Raw genomic sequence first — 18,981 nt, 5'->3', positions numbered from 1 at the left:
ATCAAGGGTCTGAAAGTTTTGCAGAAAAAGGGTGTGCATCACCACCTTCATTCAGGGTTAGATTTAATCATAATAATAAAGGGAGACTGTGATGAAAACCAACATGATTTTGGTCCCCCAAAGCATGAGCTTTTGAGTTGAGCCCCTCGCGTGACATGCTACTGCAATGATAAAGTGCAGTATGAAGAAATTAGGGAGACAAGCAGTGACAAAATTGTTTTGCACTTTACCTTCTGTCTTCTGGATGAGCCAAGAATCGATAGGTTTAATTCTGATGTTAGGTTTTGTATCATGCGTAAGTTATGTTTTTAGTTCTTGACTTTTTATAATTCATCGATTTTAGTTTTGCAAATTTCATTTCTAACTTAAAAAGTATAGATAAAGTCGTTGGGTTAAATTTTATTAATTCACATTTATTATGCATAAAATTGTTTATGATATCTAATTTGATTTATCTTGGTTTAAATGATAGCTATTAAAGCCGTTAACTAAATTTTGTGAGTTATATGAAAATAACAAGTTAAGCGGCGTTACGTATGTAATTTCAAATTTTTTAAAAAATTATTAAAAATAACTAAATTAATGTCCAAATATTTACGAATAGTTCAAACTATAGAAGCTAATTGTAGAATTTAGCATTTAAATTGCACTAAGATATAAGAGATACTATTGTGATCAATTACATTAAATAAATCTAACAAAATATTTATAATAAAATTGCAATTACTGAATTATAACACACGTGAAAAGAAGTCAATAAAAATATATTTATTAAAATTTTATGTTAATTGAAATTATAAAATAAAAGTTTTAATCATTTCCCAGGCACAGCCATATCAACATTGATTTTAGGGATCAAACTTAGGATAAGATCAACATCTCTTTATTGTTAGTCAAAGGCATATAGGTTGATGGAAAACCCTGAATTAGGTAAGTATTTGGTAATAGGAAACCAATCTTAGCTTCACGTTTCACCTTTGTATCATACTTCATATAACACCAAATAGTATATGTCTAATGTTCAAAAAGTTGTTTTAATTAAGATTTTCAAGTTAAAGTCTTTCTAAATTAGCATGTTAAGGTTGGACAAACATTGAACATGGCTTCCCCACAAATAAAGCAAAATGATGAGTTGGCACACTTTTGATTGCAAGTCCATCACCATTTATTTTTTCCAATCGAGTGGGGCTAACTTTATGTCACCTTCTTCTCTTCTACAATTGTACTTATTCTATTTGCTTTTACAAACAAAATCTCAATTTTTTAAAATAAAAACACTATGGTTATAAATTTAAAAATTCAACTCCCGTTGTTAATACCGTTAAAATGCTTCTATTAATTCATTAGTGCGACATGTTAAAATTTGATTACAAAATACTCATTTGGTAGTCATATAATAATAATAATAATAAATAAAGACATTGTAATAAATCAATGTAACAAAGAATCTTAACGGTATTAATAATTTTAAAAATTCATGTCAACATTTTTATCAGTAGAACACATTATGATTAATTAATGATATTGTAAAATTGAGATATCAAATTACGTTAAAATTAATTTTAAATTTAAACATGGTATAAAAATTAAAATTTAAACGTTATCATATAATTTTAAAAATAAAATGAGAGGAACGTGTAATCACATACGTGTCATAAAATGAATGGTTGATATTGTTTACGTTCTTACAATTTTTCTTTAGGGTCTTAAATATTTTGGTAGGTTTTAGAGTAGTTGTTCATTTTATTACTAAAATTGGACGGCAGGATATAGAAAATAGTAGAAAAATAAAAAAAAAAGGAAAGTTAGGAAGGGTTAGCATCTAGAGATTATTTTAAGATCTCCATAACGTAAATTTGGGTATTGGGTCGGCGCACCACTTTTCTTTTGGAATTAAAATGTTATATTTAAATAAAAATTTAAAATTTTAATTTATTCCAATTATTTTAGTTTATTTTGTATATAAAACTAGCGAAAGAGCCGTTGAAAGTTTGGCAATAACAATGGTTCGCACTTACAATTTTCATAATTAATTAATTTAATAAATATTTTTACATGCGGCAAGTGCAATTAGTGTAATGAGAAACAAGTAGTTAATTGAGAGTTAAAGTAATGTTTAAAATTTAAAGATATCTCATCATCATACTGATAAATCAGATGTTAATCAATCCCTAAATTTAACCCAACCATTGTTATTTGTTAATCAACCCACCCTCAAAGAAGAATGGAGAAAGAAGCAGACCTAATGTGACAGACTGAAAAGGGGACAGATGGACCAAAAACACTCATCAATCCTTATGGCATCTGGTTTGATTAAATTGTAAAGTAAAATTGGTTGTATTAATCTTATCCCACAAACACAAGGAGATTGGTTCTTTAACAAAGGGATTGTACCATAGCCCCCCCTTTTGACCCCATAACCAAGATTTTCCATGTTTCTAAATCTACCTTAAAGAAGATTCCATGCTTCTTGTCTTGTTTCTTGTATCTGCTTCAACTAAATTTGAAGTTTAATTTGTATACATTATGGACAAAATCAGAATTTCGATATCTTTGAAATATCTAATCTTATGATTTAAAGCTACCACATTTACTACATATTGAACATATTGAAGTTTAATTTCACTTTCTTTTTGTAGCTGTGAACATATTGAATGGTTGATTATACCATCAAAACTTTGAAGTCTTAAATCTTATCGAATTATTTATCACTCAACTCAACGTGTATAGATTAAAGAGTGATATTAAATGTAGGAATTTAAATCTCAATATTTGTAACTTTTTTCCTTATCTCGAGACTTGACTTATTACAATTTTTTTTGTTTCTTCCATCAATGTCATGAATAAATTAATTGTTAATTTCTGTTTTAATTTAAATCCCAGCATTTGCAAGTAATTGTTGAACTAGACTCACTAATGGTAGTTTAGTTTCTTAATGATATGTTTGATTGGTCTCATTCGTCCGGTATCTTGGTTTTTGTCTGTGCAATGAGGGTGGGCATTGATATGGTTGTGCATATAATCCTACAATCAAGGACGAAATCAGAACATTTTTTAGGGAAAGTCAAAATTAAATTGTAATTTTGACGAAGCAAAAATACAATTTCACCATTTTAATAGCTTATATCTTTATAATTTTAAAAAATCAAATCAAATCTTTATATTTTTAGATGGAGCAAAGTATAATTTTACCTTTAGGATTAGATGACTGGAATTGATTCCAACCCTTTTAACGCATTTAGCCAAAATGATAAAGAAAATTTATGTTTTCTCTTTATACTAATTTTTGTTCATATATTTAGATCCAAGTTAAGGGTATTCTTATATTTATTTTATAAAATTTTATATGGGATAAATCTTTAAACTATATATTAACTTTAGACAAATATATAATGATATATATGAAATATGATTTATGTCATTTTATACATGAAAATATATTGTGATATAATTTGCTTACAAAAGCTTAAATTTAATATTTTATGAGTAAGAGGGATTGGAGTTGATATTAACCCACTTAACCAAGGGAGGGCCAACACCTTGCTTACCTCCTTAGCTTTTTCAATTTAAAAAATTTAGTACAATTCTATACATCATTAATATTTTTGTTAAAATTTATTTTATTATCGAGTATACTTATTGAATTCATAATGATTTACTTTTAAATTTTGTATAATTACACAAATATATTAATTGTAAAATTTGAAGAAAAAAACACTAAAGATGTGAATGATTAAATTATAATTTTTATTTTAAAAATAAAATGTAATTTTTAAAAGACTTTTAAACAAGTGTAAAATTTGTAACTAATGTTTTTTAAGCTTAATATATTGTTAGGTACCTAAATTTTGCACTAGTTTCAAGATGGTATTTATACCATGTTTTTTTAATCATTGTGGTATTTTGTATTTTACAAAAGCTATACGTTTTGGTATCTAAAAAATATTGTTAATTTCTTTTTAGTGTTTAGTCTAGGTTTCAAGGTTGATTTGATGAAAATTCATAATTTACTAATAATACTAGCAATTAACTTTTATCAAAACAACCTTAAAACTAAAAACAACAACATACAATCATCGGACAATATTTAACAAATTAAACTCAAAATTCAACAAACTCACAATTAACATTAAACTTTATTTTGTTAACACAATCATGAAACTTCAAACATAATTATATTAGCAATTAACTTTCATCAAATCAATCCTAAAACTGAATTAAACAGTAAATATTTAATATTGTTACTTTTAGTTGCCAAAATGTATAAGTTTTGCCAAATAGAAATATCACTTGCATAATAAGTAAATAGAAATAGAAACAAAAATATCAAATTCAAGTACCAACTGATATACTAATTCTTCAATACAAAAGTTGATAAAATGTGTTTGGGATGGGAAGAAAAGAGTTTCATTATGCAAGGGTCAAATGGGTCATTTCAAGTTCATCCTTCTAATCCTAAAATGGGCTATGGTTTGAGTTGTAAAAGCCCTATCAAAACTAAATTGGACCTATTGGGCTTTGTCAATGCCCTGTATGTTTTAACTAAGTGGACTCAGGCTCACACTTTTTAAACCAAACATAATTCCAAGGTTTTGGTTCTGTAATTTCATAATTTATTTTTATAATATTATTAGTGAATTTAAATAGTTAAAACTATTTTAAAAGTAAAGATGACAGCAAGGTTTGGCATAATGGTTTTCTTTACTCCATCCGCATTTTATATCTCTAGTTTTAAATTCCATTTTATTTTAAAATTTTAATCCTTACATCCAACCTGAAAAGAAAAAATATTAAATGATTTTTATTAAAAATTAAAAACATTTAACTAAAGCTTACTAAAAAATCTTAAAGTCTTCTAAAAGTTGAAAGAAATTCTAATTAAATCATTAATTTAGTTATAAAATATAAAAAAGAGAGGATATTTTGCTAAAAAATTTCGAGGTCGAGATAGTGCAGATTCGATGAAAACCCAACCCAACTTGAAATTCTTAATAGAAACTTAGTCCCACCCTTGAAACCAAGTTCTTTTTAAGGAAAAAAAAAAAAAAAGATGCACCCTGATAAGATCAAATGTTAGGTTTGGGTTATAGTGTGATTCTACTCCCAACTAGACCTATCCATGGGTCGGGTTACTCGGCTTGACTTAAAACTCTACTCAAAAAGTGTGAGGGTTTGGACAAAAATATAAATCAGAAAAATAGATTTAGGCAAAGAAATAAAGTCTATTTAAAAAATAGGTCGGGCTTCAAGTAAGGTTCTTTGGTCCTCGATTTGAATTTTTAAAAAAAAAAAAAAGTTGTTTTCCCACTATTTTGCTATCATTTCACTATTATCTTATTACTATTTTGTTGTTATTGTTTGAATGTTAATAACTATTGTTTTATTATTAATTTTGCTATTATTTTTAGATGCATTAGCTTGTTAAGTTGCATAAATCTTAGTGTTATTTAAATATAAAATTTTTTAAATTTATTTTCAATTTGTTGGGAAATATTTATTTTAATGTTTTAGTACCTTTGATGTATTATACTTTTTAAAAATTTTATATAAAAATAAAATAAAATTTTAATACAGGCTAGGCTAGGTAGGGATTAGCATCTATAATCTGGACCAGGTTTGGGCAAAAAATTAAGCCTATTTTTTGGGCTAGGCTAGACCCGAGCCTATTAAACAAACCTAGAATTTTATTAAAGTCTGACTTAACTCATGAACAGTTTTACTTTCAATACTAAAAGGTATACTAAGAAAAAAAAAATATATCAATATTTTAAATAAAATAATAACAATATTAATCATTTAAATTAATTATGACCTTATAAAATAAATAATTAAAATATGTAAAATTAATATGGACTAAATCTAGTCGTAATTTGAACCTTAAACAACTCCATTTGACCAAAGTTGAGAACAAATGAGAAGAAAAACACAGAAAGATCCGAACCACTCCATTTCCCGTTTTCCCCTACTCCACCATTGCTTAACTCTTTCATATATACAAGCATACAAATTGATCATGTTTATTTAAGATAAAAAATGCTCTTCAATTTTCTTGTCATTTCACTAAGCTAAAATGGTGAAAGAGCTACGATTTAAGGGTACATTGCACCTATTGCTCTTAGCCATCACCATGAAATACTATGTCAATGGAACAAGATTTCTTCATCATGATGACACACTCCCACCTCGTCCAACACCCATAGCTAATACCACACCGGTAATCGGTCCCGCCATGGAACCCTCGTCGACCCCCGCGTTGTCATTCTACATGCATGATATATTTGGTGGCTCAACACCATCGGTAAGGGTTGTTGCTGGGGTGATTGCCATTGCCAAAAGGCCCACACCTAGCCGAGCCAATGAAATCCCTTTCTCCAAGAAACGCAATGGGATCATCATTAATAAAGGCATACCACTGCCATCACAAGCTACCTTACAAAGGCTCTTGTTTGGAGCTGTGACCGTGATAGATGATGAACTGACTCAAGGACGTGAATATGGGTCTTCCATAATGGGTAAAGCACAGGGGTTTTATGTGGCTAGTTCCATGGATGGTAGCAGTCATACGATGGCGTTCACTGCTATGTTCCATGATGAAGATGATCATGATCAAGATGATGCTATTAGTTTCTTTGGGGTTCACCGTACGGCTGCGGTTGAGTCTCCTATTGCTATTGTTGGTGGAACCGGAAAATATGAAAATGCTCAAGGGTATACCGTCGTTGAGACCCTTCCCAACACCAACCAGTACACCGTTGATGGTGTCGACACCCTTTTGCAGTTTAGTGTATTCATAACTCGCTACTGATTTTCTTCTTTTTTTAAAAAAATAATAAAATACTACTATAACTATAAAACAGAAAAATACAATATAATGTAAAAATTGCTCTTCAAGAAAGAAAAGCATTTCCAGGAGCACATGGATAGATAAACCCAAATCTAAAACCACCCAAAATCGAATTTTAAAAAACCCAATTTATAAACTTGAAATATCTCAAATTTAAAACTAACTTTAATGATAAAAATAATTTAAAACACTAAACTGTTTTTTTCGAGATTCCGCTATAAATTCTATCCATATAGATTCTGATCGCTAACTCATACATACTAGATCCAGTTGTATTTTATTCGAATTGAGAGAATAACTAACAAAAAATTCGACTTTACTTTTTTTGTTTTCGAAATAACTCTCATCAACTAGTACTAATTTGATATGAACTTTTAGAAGGCATTCATCAAATTGTTTCGATTTAAAATCATCCCCTTTATATGATCGCCTATATGGATCTACTAGATATATAGACTTTAATTCCATACATCCATTCGGTACCGGTCCACTTCATTTAACCCTATATGATATTTAGGTATGCATAAGAGGGGCTTTTTCATTTATGTTCGGCCCTTCAGTCAATTTCGCTTCATTTAGACAATTACTTAAACTCGTTCGTATTACTAAAAAAAGCAAAGGGTCAAGATCAAATTTTACTACAATTACTAATATTCAAGCATATACAAATTCAAATAAAAGAGTAACTCATCTCAAATGGAGTAGGTATTGGGTTTTCATCCCCAATGGTATTTTGGTTACTAGCTTCTAAGACGTAACCACAATACTATACATTAGTTCCGAATGATAATTTATTTTTGACTAGAAGGATGGTCCAACAAATTCTAGTTGACGAGATAATGATCATCCTTTTACAACAATTCCATTCAACCATGGCTATAATAAATAAATAAAGGTTTATGCCGAAATCTCTCTATAAGAGATATTTTAAAATCTGCAAAATCTGCAAAAGGATTGTGTTTCCGCAAAAGCTGCTGCTAATTTATACCCTTTCATCAATCATGAGTCATTTTATAATGATTTAATATTTTCTCATCAATTCTGGATTTGCAGAGGTTTGAATCTATGAAACCTTCAAATGCAGTATGAAAATTTGCAGAGGAAAAAACAAACAAATGAATACTTACAAACACCTAATTCATTGATATTCATATCATCCATTGACATATACCAAATGAAGAAAAACATTTATTATCACTAATACTCCAATTCAGTAGTCACTAAAACCCATTTTATTTGGAAAAAAAAAACAAAAAAAACTAGCAGAAGATAGCTAAACGGATGGCCTTCATTTTGGTGGTGGGAAGAAGATGGCATCATTGGTCCTCTTGGAGCGGAAAAGCTTCTCTGTCTCAGCAGGAACCTTGAATGCTGCTTGAAGAACTTCAGGTGATATCGCCTTCCATGCCCCAATGCTTCCAGCCAAGTGGGTGAACATAGGGCTGCAAATCAAATCACAACATGTTAAGTTTCAATCATTTGCTTATCAATGGAGTTTTAATGGATTTCAAAGTCTTGGAGCCTACTTTGGGGTGGTGATGATTGAGAACCATGACAAACCATCTGGATCAGCAATCTTTGAAACAACAAAGAACCTTGGCACAATCAACAGATTGCCGGCTTTCACAATGGTTTCCAGGACCCTTTTGCCGTCGACGCCCACCACTTGGAGACGACCACTGCCGTTGACTATGTACGTAACCTGCAAGGCTGAATCACAAGAAAAGCCAGGGGAGCACATTGCATTACCTTCCAGCCTGACGAGATCGGCCCCCATACCCACCTGGCCGACCAAAGGGAGGTTTTTAGTGTTCAAGAGCACGACGTTGCCGGCATTCTTGATGTCGGTGTCCAACGGAGCTTCTTCACAGTTCAAGGCCATTCCTTTGCGGTGATCGGGCTTGGGTTCAGGCATCTTGAAATTGGCATCAAGCTTGACAATGCCTTTGCCCTTTTGGTTACCAATTAGGGCCGTGGCAGTGTCATCATCCACATCCCACGCCCTCTTCACAAAATCAGTTGTGAAGCCAGTAAAGATGCCGTTGGCGCCTGTCAAGAAGAAATCAGTGAACTGGCCTGGTTTGTGGCCTTTTGAGGTATCCCCCATGAAAAGGACCACCAATTCAGTGTCCTCCTTGTTGTACCACCAAGTGATGACACCAAATGGAAGAGCAATTGCATCACCCTTCTTGATTGCAATCACTTTCTCCTCTGATTCAGGGAGAATAATCCCAGCAACACCAGCCCCTACATCAACACAATTCAACTCAATTGCTATTTAATATTTCCGTTAAAGAAAGATTGGGTCTTTTTCATATCCCAACTCTGATCATATATCATAAAGATTCAACAAAAACCCAGAAACACAAAATGGAAAAAGGAGAGGAACTTGTAAGAAAATGATACCTTGAAGGACGTAAGCAACCTTGGAAGAATCAGAGTAACGAGGGAGGGCAAAGCCATTCTTCTCAAGGGCCAACTTGGCTGCACCAATGTTGCCTTGACGCAACATAGGGAGTTCATTGGGGCACCATGCGTAGTAGCTTCCACCATCGTCACCGTACACTTTCTTTGCCAGCTTTGGAGAAAGATCAAGATCCATTTCCTTGATTTCACAAAAAAAGGAGTAAAACCCAAAATGACAGAAGGAATGAAGAATTGAAAGTAGTGAAAGCGGTGATCTATTGAGGTGTGATTGAAAGGATCTTTATAGGCGTGAAATGGAAGATATTTGATGATCCATGAGAGTCCAATTTTTTTAAAACTTATTAAAAAGGAAATCATTGTTAACAAACAGGAAATCTCATTGGAAACAAACATGGAAAGTCCAGTCTTTTAAAAATAAAATCATATTATTATTACATTTCAGAAATTTTAATTATCTTAATTAAATCAAGATTTCAGATAATAAATAAGTTTGGTAAGGGTATTATTTAATTCAGATTTATAATTAATAAATAAAGTTCAAATTGATTATTATTATTATTAGGTTCGTTTCTTAATATTCTTATTAGGATTTGGATATCAATCAAATTGGAATATATTTTAGAAAAAGGATTAGATGAAAACAAATTGATGCTTTCTTTATGAATAGATAAATAACTAAATTAAAAGATTAGATAAAAGATAGAGTTCTATGTGATGTCCTAACGATTAAGGGTGTTTCTTGCTCCAAATGTGACTTGAGTTCAAGTCGTATTTGTTGTTTAGATTTTTTTCTTGTTATTATGATTCAAAAAAGAAGAAGATAAATGTGAATTTTAAAGTAAATTTTCAACAATTACTTGGATTTAAATCACTAATTATGGTCAGAATTAACATTTTCTATCATCTTTAACTTTCCTTGAAAATAAAATTTATTATTTCAATTTATAACTATTTTTACACCTTCACCCTGCAACATTTTTTAAATCTTCTTTTTTTCTTCTTAATCATGTTGATATAAATATTATTAAATATGTCAAAAAATTAAGAGTAAATATTTCAAATAAATACAAATAAAAATTCAGAGTAAATCTTCTTTCAACTAAAGTCTTACTCTGGATTATTGTCGAACCAACACATGATGCCATAACTTCTTTCAACTATGATCTTACTCATTTTCATCATAATGTCGTAACATTTTTCAGCTTGAACACCGTTGCCTTCCATCCATTTCACAATTCCTAACATTGACGCTTGAACACCGCAGTGTCCTCTCCGTAAGGTCGAAGCTTTGCTTATCACGGGTGCACATAGCAATATCGTATGGTAGTATCTAACAGAATCACCTGTTTTCCTATCCTAACTTTGTCTAATCTCGATGAAGACCCATTTCCGTATTTCATATGCAATACATGCGTTTTTTAAATGAAACATCATGGATCATGCCTATTAAACTATAATGACGGATACTCATAGACCCATGCAGACTTTCAGCATACTTAGCAATTCAGGGTTGGAGTGCAGAAACTCACCTAATACTTCTTCTCCTTGTTCGCTTAACTTTTTCGGACGCCAGAGCTTCCATTCTCTTGGAAGCTAAGCAAGACAACAAATTCATGGGTTAAACTCAATAATCCCAGTTTAAACTTAGTTTTCTAGAAACATGCAGAACCTTTAAAATAGTTTTGAAAAACCCTTAACTTCATTTCCTTAATCTTACATACACTGAAAGATTTAGGATCTTACCAAGTTCTCGGATTTTCTACTTTTCCAACTAATTCTTTATGATCACCACTCAAAGTAGAGCTTTCCATAATTATTGCTTTTTTATGGAAGATGGATAAGGGGAAAAAGCGAAACAGAATTTGGAGGAATCTCTTTGAGGATTCACTTCTCAGCCTTTTATAGCCCCTCGCACACAATCTTCAACTGTTTAGAGACCATCTATTGGCAATCATTATGTCTTCCACTAACGAACCAACTGATTTTAATCCAATTGAACCAAACTAAGATTTCAACCATGCTCAATTTCGTTTCTAATTTGTCCTGATTTTTCAGTGGAGACTGCCAACTTACGGTCTTATTCAATTAGATCCCCTGAGGGTTCCTAATTTTCGGGTTTAAAGGGAATCAGGTGTCACACGACTACCGTTAGATCAACGATCGAAAGTCGATGTTAGTTTTTGAATTTTTAAAATTTTAAATTATATAATATTTACGTAAAGATTTGAAATTAATATTAGTTGCTTAATAAAATTTATAATTTCGTACAATAGTTTGAATGGATGTCATACGCTGATTCGAGAATTCAACAATGCATCTTGGCCAAATTTTTGGTCAACTACAATATTTGGCACGTCAATGTGCCATTAATAGTTTTTGTGACAATAAAGATGCATGAATCTGATCATGTAATGCGCAAGTTTGGGTTTAGGCAAAGTATTTCACCGTCACCCTAGGACATTGAAGAACTACACAAGGTTGACTTGCGGGTGAGAACCAACAATGATTGAGTGAAATTTCACGCCAAATATATCTGCATTTGGGAGCATATGTATGATTTCATATCTATGCGTAAACTAATTCTAATACCATATTTGGCAACCTCTTTGATTATATGACATGATTTAGAAATCATGGTAAGTCATATCTACTTCTAAAGGAGGAAAGTAGTAGGCAATGTCATCGTAAGAGGCTAAGATGACCCCACATGAATCTTAGGTTAGGAGTACATGCCTCAATAGAGTCATCATCAGCTCCAACCTCACACAAGGCACCGCCTGTAATGACCCAAAAATTTAAGAGTATAATTGTGAGAATCTGCAATAATTAATTTCTGTATCTCTGGTTCTGTCCTCTGCTTTTGTGTTTAAAGTCTCGGGTTCGAGTAACATCGTTAAAAGTTTTGTTATTTAAAAAAAAACCATTATCCATGTGTTAGGTGGTTAAGTGCAATTCTGGGTAAATCGGTGTCAAGAATGAACCTGCTGGTTCACTAGTTAAGCATCTGTCTATATTTGTTCAGTTCCGAGTTCGAGTCCCATCGTATGCGTTAGGAAATATTTTTGCAATTGCTAGAAGGTGGGATGGTGGTTATTTTAAAACATTCTGAAGAATTCTATCGTTCTTTTTCAAAATTTTGGTTCATTATCTTCATGTTTTCTTTTCTTTTATTTTTGTTCTTCTTACTGCAATTGATTTTTTCTTGAATTGGGAATCCATCGTTGCTTGTGATGTTGATATTGTGTAAGTTTTGTCATTATTTATTTATTTTTTTACGTTTTCTATTGTGTTAACACTATTCTGTCCAAACGGGATTTTGCTTATTTGCTTGAAGTTCTGTTAAACACTCGATTGGTTACTTTTTAGGCGAGGATACTACAAGAGTGGTGACTCTACCGTGTTAGTCTAATTCCCTTTGTTTCGTGCAAAGTAAGTATGTGATTTGAGTTGGGGTTACGTCGAAACTTTCGACATAATCTTAACGGTAGGTGATTTTAGGAAAATATTGAAAACGATGGTGTTATTGATTATTGTATAGTTAATTAGGTTTCGGGTAGTCTTCACATTGATTTTCCATCAAACAAAACCAGGTGCGTATCATAAACCTTAATTTTTGTAAGTTTTGGTCTTCGAAAATGGTGGTTGTCAATGCCATACGACTAGGCACACGGACGTGTGTCCAGGTTGTGTGAGCCACATGGTCGTGTAACTCACTGTTCATCGATATGGGGCTACACGGGTAGGGACACGGGTATGTGTCTAGGCCGTGTGTGGCCATATTAGTGTAGGGTTCAGACGGGAAATGGACACGGGCGTGTGTCAGAGGCGTGTAACTCACTGTTTGTGGTACAATACCACACGGGCAAGGCACACGGGCTTGTGTCTTGACTGTGTAACTCACTGTTTGTGGAATAAAACCACACAGTCAGAGACACGGCCGTGTACTCAGGCCGTGTGAATCACACAGGCAGGGGCACGAACTTGTGTCTAGGCCGTGTAACTCACTGTTTATGTTTCAAAACTACACGGGCAAGACATATGGGCTTGTGACCAGGTTGTGTGACATGTTACTGGGGCCCGAAATCTATTTTTGAGGCCGTGAATGTTATTTAACACTGATACTGGCTTTCTCTCTGTGTGAATGATTGAATTTGATTATATAGAAGTTGTCTGATATTATGAGACCGATGTGTGCATAACATAGTTGTATGTATACCATAATGCTTATTCTGAAATGTCATTATTTTATTTGTTTGGGAAATAATTAAAATGATTGAATAATTGGTACAAATATTTGTGTTCTGCATTTACACGGGTTGGGGGTATTACGAAGAAAGAAGTAATCTGTACTGAAATAGTGGTTAAGCCATAATGTGTATAAATCTGATTTTGGCGCTTCATTGCCTTCTGATTTAGCAGTTAAGCCGCGTCTCTTTAAAAGTGTCAAATGGACACTCTAAGGTGTGTAGGGTCGGATGGGCATTGAATATCCTTAACGGTGTGTTGGGATGACCGAAGACGGTATGTAGCGGTTGGGGGTAAGATTATTACATATGAATCTGATTTGTACTGCATCTAGAACTGAATTTGCATATATACATATGTGTAACTAATCTGCTCCGAATTTGAATTGAAATTTCGTCTGTATCAAAGTAAAACTTTGAATCTGGAATTATTTTATAAGTGAGCACTAGTTAAGCAAATATCTTTTACGCACTAAGTTCACAACTTATTTTGTTATTGATTGGATTTCAAGTGGATCTTAGTCTTGAACGGTTCGGTGCCACGGGAGCTCGGTCAAGCTTTTAACTTCCTTTTAAGTATTACGTTAGGACTTTCGCTAATCTATGATAGTAGGACTTTGGAAGATTATGCACTAATTAATCTTTGTGATGGATATTATGTGGAACAGGATTTAGTATTATTGTGTTACTTTTGTGGTATGTGAGTATTATTGGGTTTGGGGTGTTACACCACCTTTCGGTCAGTATGGTTCATATTATTCTGGTGCTTTCACTAACCCTATTTTTTTTACAAGCACCACATTATGCACCACTGTACCATGTATTAACACCTTCTACAGGTTTATTTTTTGCACTACATTTATCCTAGCACCATATGGAGTGCCAATGTCAACAACAACGCTGATGTATTCACTATCTTCGACAATTCCAACAATTTGTCCATAATTGGGTTATGCGACACCATACATCCGTTGATAGTGTCGCAAACACTCTCAGCATCATTGTTCTACTGGGGTGGCCTATCTTCGGAACCATTTGTTACTACAAACGACGATATACGATGGCAACCTAGGACGACACAACACTCAAGCACAGAGGAATGTGATAAAGATGAAGATGAAGCTCGAGCTGAAGATGAAGATGAAGAAGATAAAGATGAAGATCTGAAACCCCAACTACGAAGAAATCCTCCTCGCAACCAACATCCATCGGATTCTGGCACACTTTCGGCCTGACAACGCCAATAATGTTTTTTAATATTTTTCATGTAAATCATCATTTACTTTGTTAACTTTTAATTATTTTCAAATGGATTGGATATGAATCCTCACCAATATATATAAAGTATTTAAAAATGAAAAAAAAAATTTAATTTAAAAATATTTAAAATATGTTGTAGGTGTTATAAAATAAAGAGAGATAGAGAGAATAAAGAACAAAGAAAATATGAAAACAAAAGAGAATGTTCTTTATTGATCAAAGGGATGATTACAATGCTTCATCAGAGTATCTATTTATAGGCAAAAGAAGTATAAAAGAAGTAGAGATCTAATTACAATAACTATTAGAATTTAAAGTACATTAAAACTTTATCTTGATCATGATGGACATCCACTTAATAAGATATTCATAACACTCCACCTTGGATGTCCATTGGTAGATAACGTGCCTCGTTAAAACCTTATTAAGAAAAACCATGTGGGATAAAAACCTAATGAAGGAAAAAAAAGTACACAATCTATAATACGCATAATATGCTGCCTCATTAAAAACCTTACTAGGAAAACCCAATGAGACAAAACCTCGGTTAAGGGAAAAAGAGTACAATTACTCCCCCTCATGAAAACATCACATACTTTCTCATATTCTACATATTCACTCTTGAATACTAGTTTTTCAAATGACTATTTGAATGTATTTGTAATAGCCCGATTTTTAGAAATATTGAAAACTATGGTACGAGACCACCAAATTCAGAAAATAAGCTCATAAATTTTATTATTTAATAATTACGGGTCAAATATGATTTTTAAGAGATTTTTGAATTAGTAATTTGTGTTTTATAAAAATTTATTAAGTTAAGAAATTGAGGAAAAGAGGTATCGAGACCTCGATGTTATAAATCGAGCCAAAAATATTTTTATAAATATTTACAGAGTGTCAATATGGTAGTGTTAAAGTTTCGTCAGAAAATTTTAACTTTTCGGCAGTCAATTAATTAAAAAAAGACTAAATTAAAAATATGCAAAACTTGCTAAAGTGATTAAATAGCTTAGCAATTAAATAAGAAAGGACTAAGGGAGTAAATGGACCAGCTTAAGTGGCAGAGGCGGCATACCGTTAAAAAAATCAAAGATTTTTATGTATTTAAGGATAAAATTGGAATTACAATAAAGTTTATGTGGCCAAAGTTTATTTTAAGGATTTCAAGACCATTTCTTCTTGAAATTTCGGTGGGAAACAGCCATGGAAGAGGGTTTAGAGCTGGTCTTCCATATTTTAGCTTCAAGTAAGTGAAATTCTTACTTTTTCATTAAAATTTTTATATTTTTAGACTTTTACAATTAGGTCCAACCAAGTATTCTACTAGTTTCTCATTTTTTTGAAAGTTTAGAAAGATACCATTGATAATTTCATATGATTTTTGTTATTTGATGATGAAATTGATATGTTAATGAATGTTTAAAGGTGTTTTATTAAAGAATTTTGGATGAAAATATGTTTTAGGGATTAAGTTGAAAAGTATTGAAACTGTGGGAAAATTTTGAAATTTCATGGTATCCATGGGCTGTTATTAATATGTATGAGAATTATTAGGCTTGGATCAAGGATTAAATTGCAAGAATTTCATTTTCTGAGCCTAGGGATGAAATTGTCATGTGTTAAAAGTTTAGGGTCAAAATGGTAATCAAAATGTTGCACTAAAACAGTTTTGGGCAGCAGCAGTGTGCCAACTTTGAAAAATCACCAAAAATCGTGGGAATTGAATTAGAATATGAGTAATATATGAAATTAAAGCTTATCGAGTGTAGTTTCTCATAGAAGAAACAGTGTAAGCAATGGAATTGTAAATCATGAGATATAATAAATTTTGTGAGACAGAGTCAGAATAATTTCGGAATCCCCTGTTCTGACTTTGGAAAATCATTAAAAATTGTAAAAAAATTAATTATGGGTTAAAACTTATATTTTTAGAATCCTACATGAGTCTATTTTCATGAGAAATAAACGGGAATACCATTTGAATTCTGTACAATGAGATAATAAATTTTTAGTGAAGAGAGGTCAGAACTGTTGAGCAGTGCAGCAGGGGAAATTTTAAAGAATAAACTGTACTTATCGGATACACCAAAAATTCTGAAAATTTTATGGTAAGAAGATATGTGAGTCTAGTTTCAGGAAAAATTTACGGATCTTAATTTTGAGCTCTGTATCTCGAGATATAAATAAATTTGTGACTCTGACTCAGATAGACAGCTTGAATTTACATACAGGAAAATAGTGATAGTATGGAAAATGTTGCTTAAATGTATTATACACATTAAGGATGTGGAATGGAGAGGAGGAGGAGGAAAATTGGAGAATATATGAATGATTTGTCTATAATTGGTCATATGTTCGATTATAATTGATAAACGATGAAATAGAAATGATACTTATATTTGTGCATTATTGGTCATGGTTTAAGCTCATGGGGAAAATAAAGTTTTATAGTATGTGTGTATGGTATATATATATGTGTGTGGTAATTTAGATATATGGATGTATTTTGGTTGTGGATTGATCATGATGATAAAGGTTAGGTATATTTGGTCTATTAAGTGACATAATTGAGAAGTATGATAGGTGGGTCATTCTATGTGTGAGATGATGGTATAATTTGGCTTGGTTAGGTAAGTTAAAAGGATGATTACATCATTGAGGTTGCACTGATTAATCCGGTTTATGTGATGGAAATATCAAATACGTTTGTCTTTGATGCGTGATAATTATTTAATGCCATAAGAATTTGTTTATTGGTGAGGTTTAAAATGTATCTATATTTTGTTATATAATTTGTTTTGTAATTTATTTGACAAATGATAAAAATTAACTTAGTTACTATGTGAGGTGAATTATGATTTGGGTAGCACATTTATATTCTGCAATAATAGATAAAATATATTTATGTCATGGGTGAATAGTTAAACACTTGGACTAATTTAAGGTGTATATTTAGTAATGGTAGTTGGTAATGAAGTAATATGTTTTGATTTAACATCGAACAGAGAAAATATGTTCTATCTTTGTAGCTAATATTGATAGTTGTATGGGAGATGAATGGATAAAGTATATGTGACACTTAGCTTATAAGATATTGAATAACTGATATATTACAATAGTTAAATAGGAAAATGTGACGACATGGGAATATGTAATGATACAGATCAATTCAGGTATTCGTGATGAATTCAATAAGTAAATGGAAATTTTTAAATTCATACGACGAGGAAATGAAAGATTGTGAGTATATTGGGCTATGTAAACCCTAATTAGCGAATTAAGAATAACAATTTAAAAGTTTTAGCTTAGATGAAATTTTACAACTCGATTTAATATGGTTATAAGAGTGTGTGTTCTGGCAATACCTCGTACCCTATTCCGGCATCGGATACGGGTAAGGGGTGTTACAGTATTGCTAAGCATTTATATCACCATTCTTTTGAGAATTATGAGTGAGGGAAAATTTTGGGGAAATAGATTTTGATCTCTTCAGGAGATTCAACAATAATCATAACAAACTTTAATCATAATTTTTTTATAAAAACACAAATAGGTATTTTGGATCATTTTATAGTCCTCCTTCAACTACTATTCACTAAGTCAAATTTACCACATATGTTCAAATTATTTCAATTCATATAAATGAACAATTTCTTGAGAATTTTAATATGCTTTTAGCATTCTAAATCCTTCAAGGATTTTAATATAAACTTTACTACATAATGATTCATAAAAGGTTGTAACAATAACCATTAGACGCAAGTTAAATCTTTTATGAATTGTCAATTTAATAATATATCTAAAGGTTATTGCATCTACCACAAAATAATATTATATCTTTTCATAATCAATGCCATGACTTAATGAAAAACTTTATATTTTTATTCCGCTTTTGCAAAACTATTTCAATTGCACCCTTACTGGCTTTATACCTTTAGATATTTGGACTACTGGTCCAAAAACTCCACGAATTTAATTGTACTTGAGTTGCGTCTTTCTATTTTGATCAATTTATTCTATATTTATATTTCTCAATAGATTTATTCAAGATCCTCCTTTTATTTCATTATTTCAATAATAATATTACATGAAAAATCATTGTCGACCACTTTTATTATTTGGTTTTACATTTTCTCAAATTGACATAACTTATCGAGATTTCTTATTTTCATTATTTTCATTATTTTCATTACCTAAATCTCT

At 31.6% G+C, this 18,981-nt stretch overlaps 2 protein-coding genes across 2 annotated transcripts; one reads left to right on the top strand and one right to left on the bottom strand.

The window, feature by feature from the left end:
* Window positions 1–6,054: 6,054 nt before the first annotated feature.
* Window positions 6,055–6,929, top strand: LOC105789704 (dirigent protein 24). Its single transcript, XM_012617069.2, has one exon. It carries the CDS (start codon window positions 6,071–6,073, stop codon window positions 6,803–6,805), a length of 735 nt encoding a protein of 244 aa, XP_012472523.1. The 5' UTR covers window positions 6,055–6,070; the 3' UTR covers window positions 6,806–6,929.
* A 1,035-nt stretch (window positions 6,930–7,964) lies between these two features.
* LOC105788893 (glutelin type-D 1) lies at window positions 7,965–9,584 on the bottom strand. Its single transcript, XM_012615962.2, has 3 exons — window positions 9,251–9,584; window positions 8,371–9,091; window positions 7,965–8,286 (listed from the first exon to the last, which is right to left on the bottom strand). The coding sequence occupies exons 1-3, from the start codon at window positions 9,444–9,446 to the stop codon at window positions 8,133–8,135; spliced, it is 1,071 nt and encodes a 356-aa protein (XP_012471416.1). The 5' UTR covers window positions 9,447–9,584; the 3' UTR covers window positions 7,965–8,132.
* Between the last annotated feature and the right edge of the window lie 9,397 nt (window positions 9,585–18,981).

The sequence above is a fragment of the Gossypium raimondii genome, chromosome 2 (assembly GCF_025698545.1).
Source record: "Gossypium raimondii isolate GPD5lz chromosome 2, ASM2569854v1, whole genome shotgun sequence".
NCBI classification, from domain to species: Eukaryota; Viridiplantae; Streptophyta; class Magnoliopsida; order Malvales; family Malvaceae; genus Gossypium; species Gossypium raimondii.
Note: the sequence above shows the minus strand (reverse complement) of the source record. Positions and strands in the feature narration are given on the sequence as shown.

Excerpts from the sequence above, each read along its gene's own strand:
- LOC105789704 (XM_012617069.2), top strand. The coding sequence starts at position 6,071 with ATGGTGAAAGAGCTACGATTTAAGGGTACATTGCACCTATTGCTCTTA.
- LOC105788893 (XM_012615962.2), bottom strand. The coding sequence starts at position 9,446 with ATGGATCTTGATCTTTCTCCAAAGCTGGCAAAGAAAGTGTACGGTGAC. Across the intron at positions 9,092-9,250 it reads GGTTGCTTACGTCCTTCAAG|GGGCTGGTGTTGCTGGGATT; the intron begins GTATCATTTTCT and ends GTGTTGATGTAG. Across the intron at positions 8,287-8,370 it reads TCAATCATCACCACCCCAAA|CCCTATGTTCACCCACTTGG; the intron begins GTAGGCTCCAAG and ends TTTGATTTGCAG.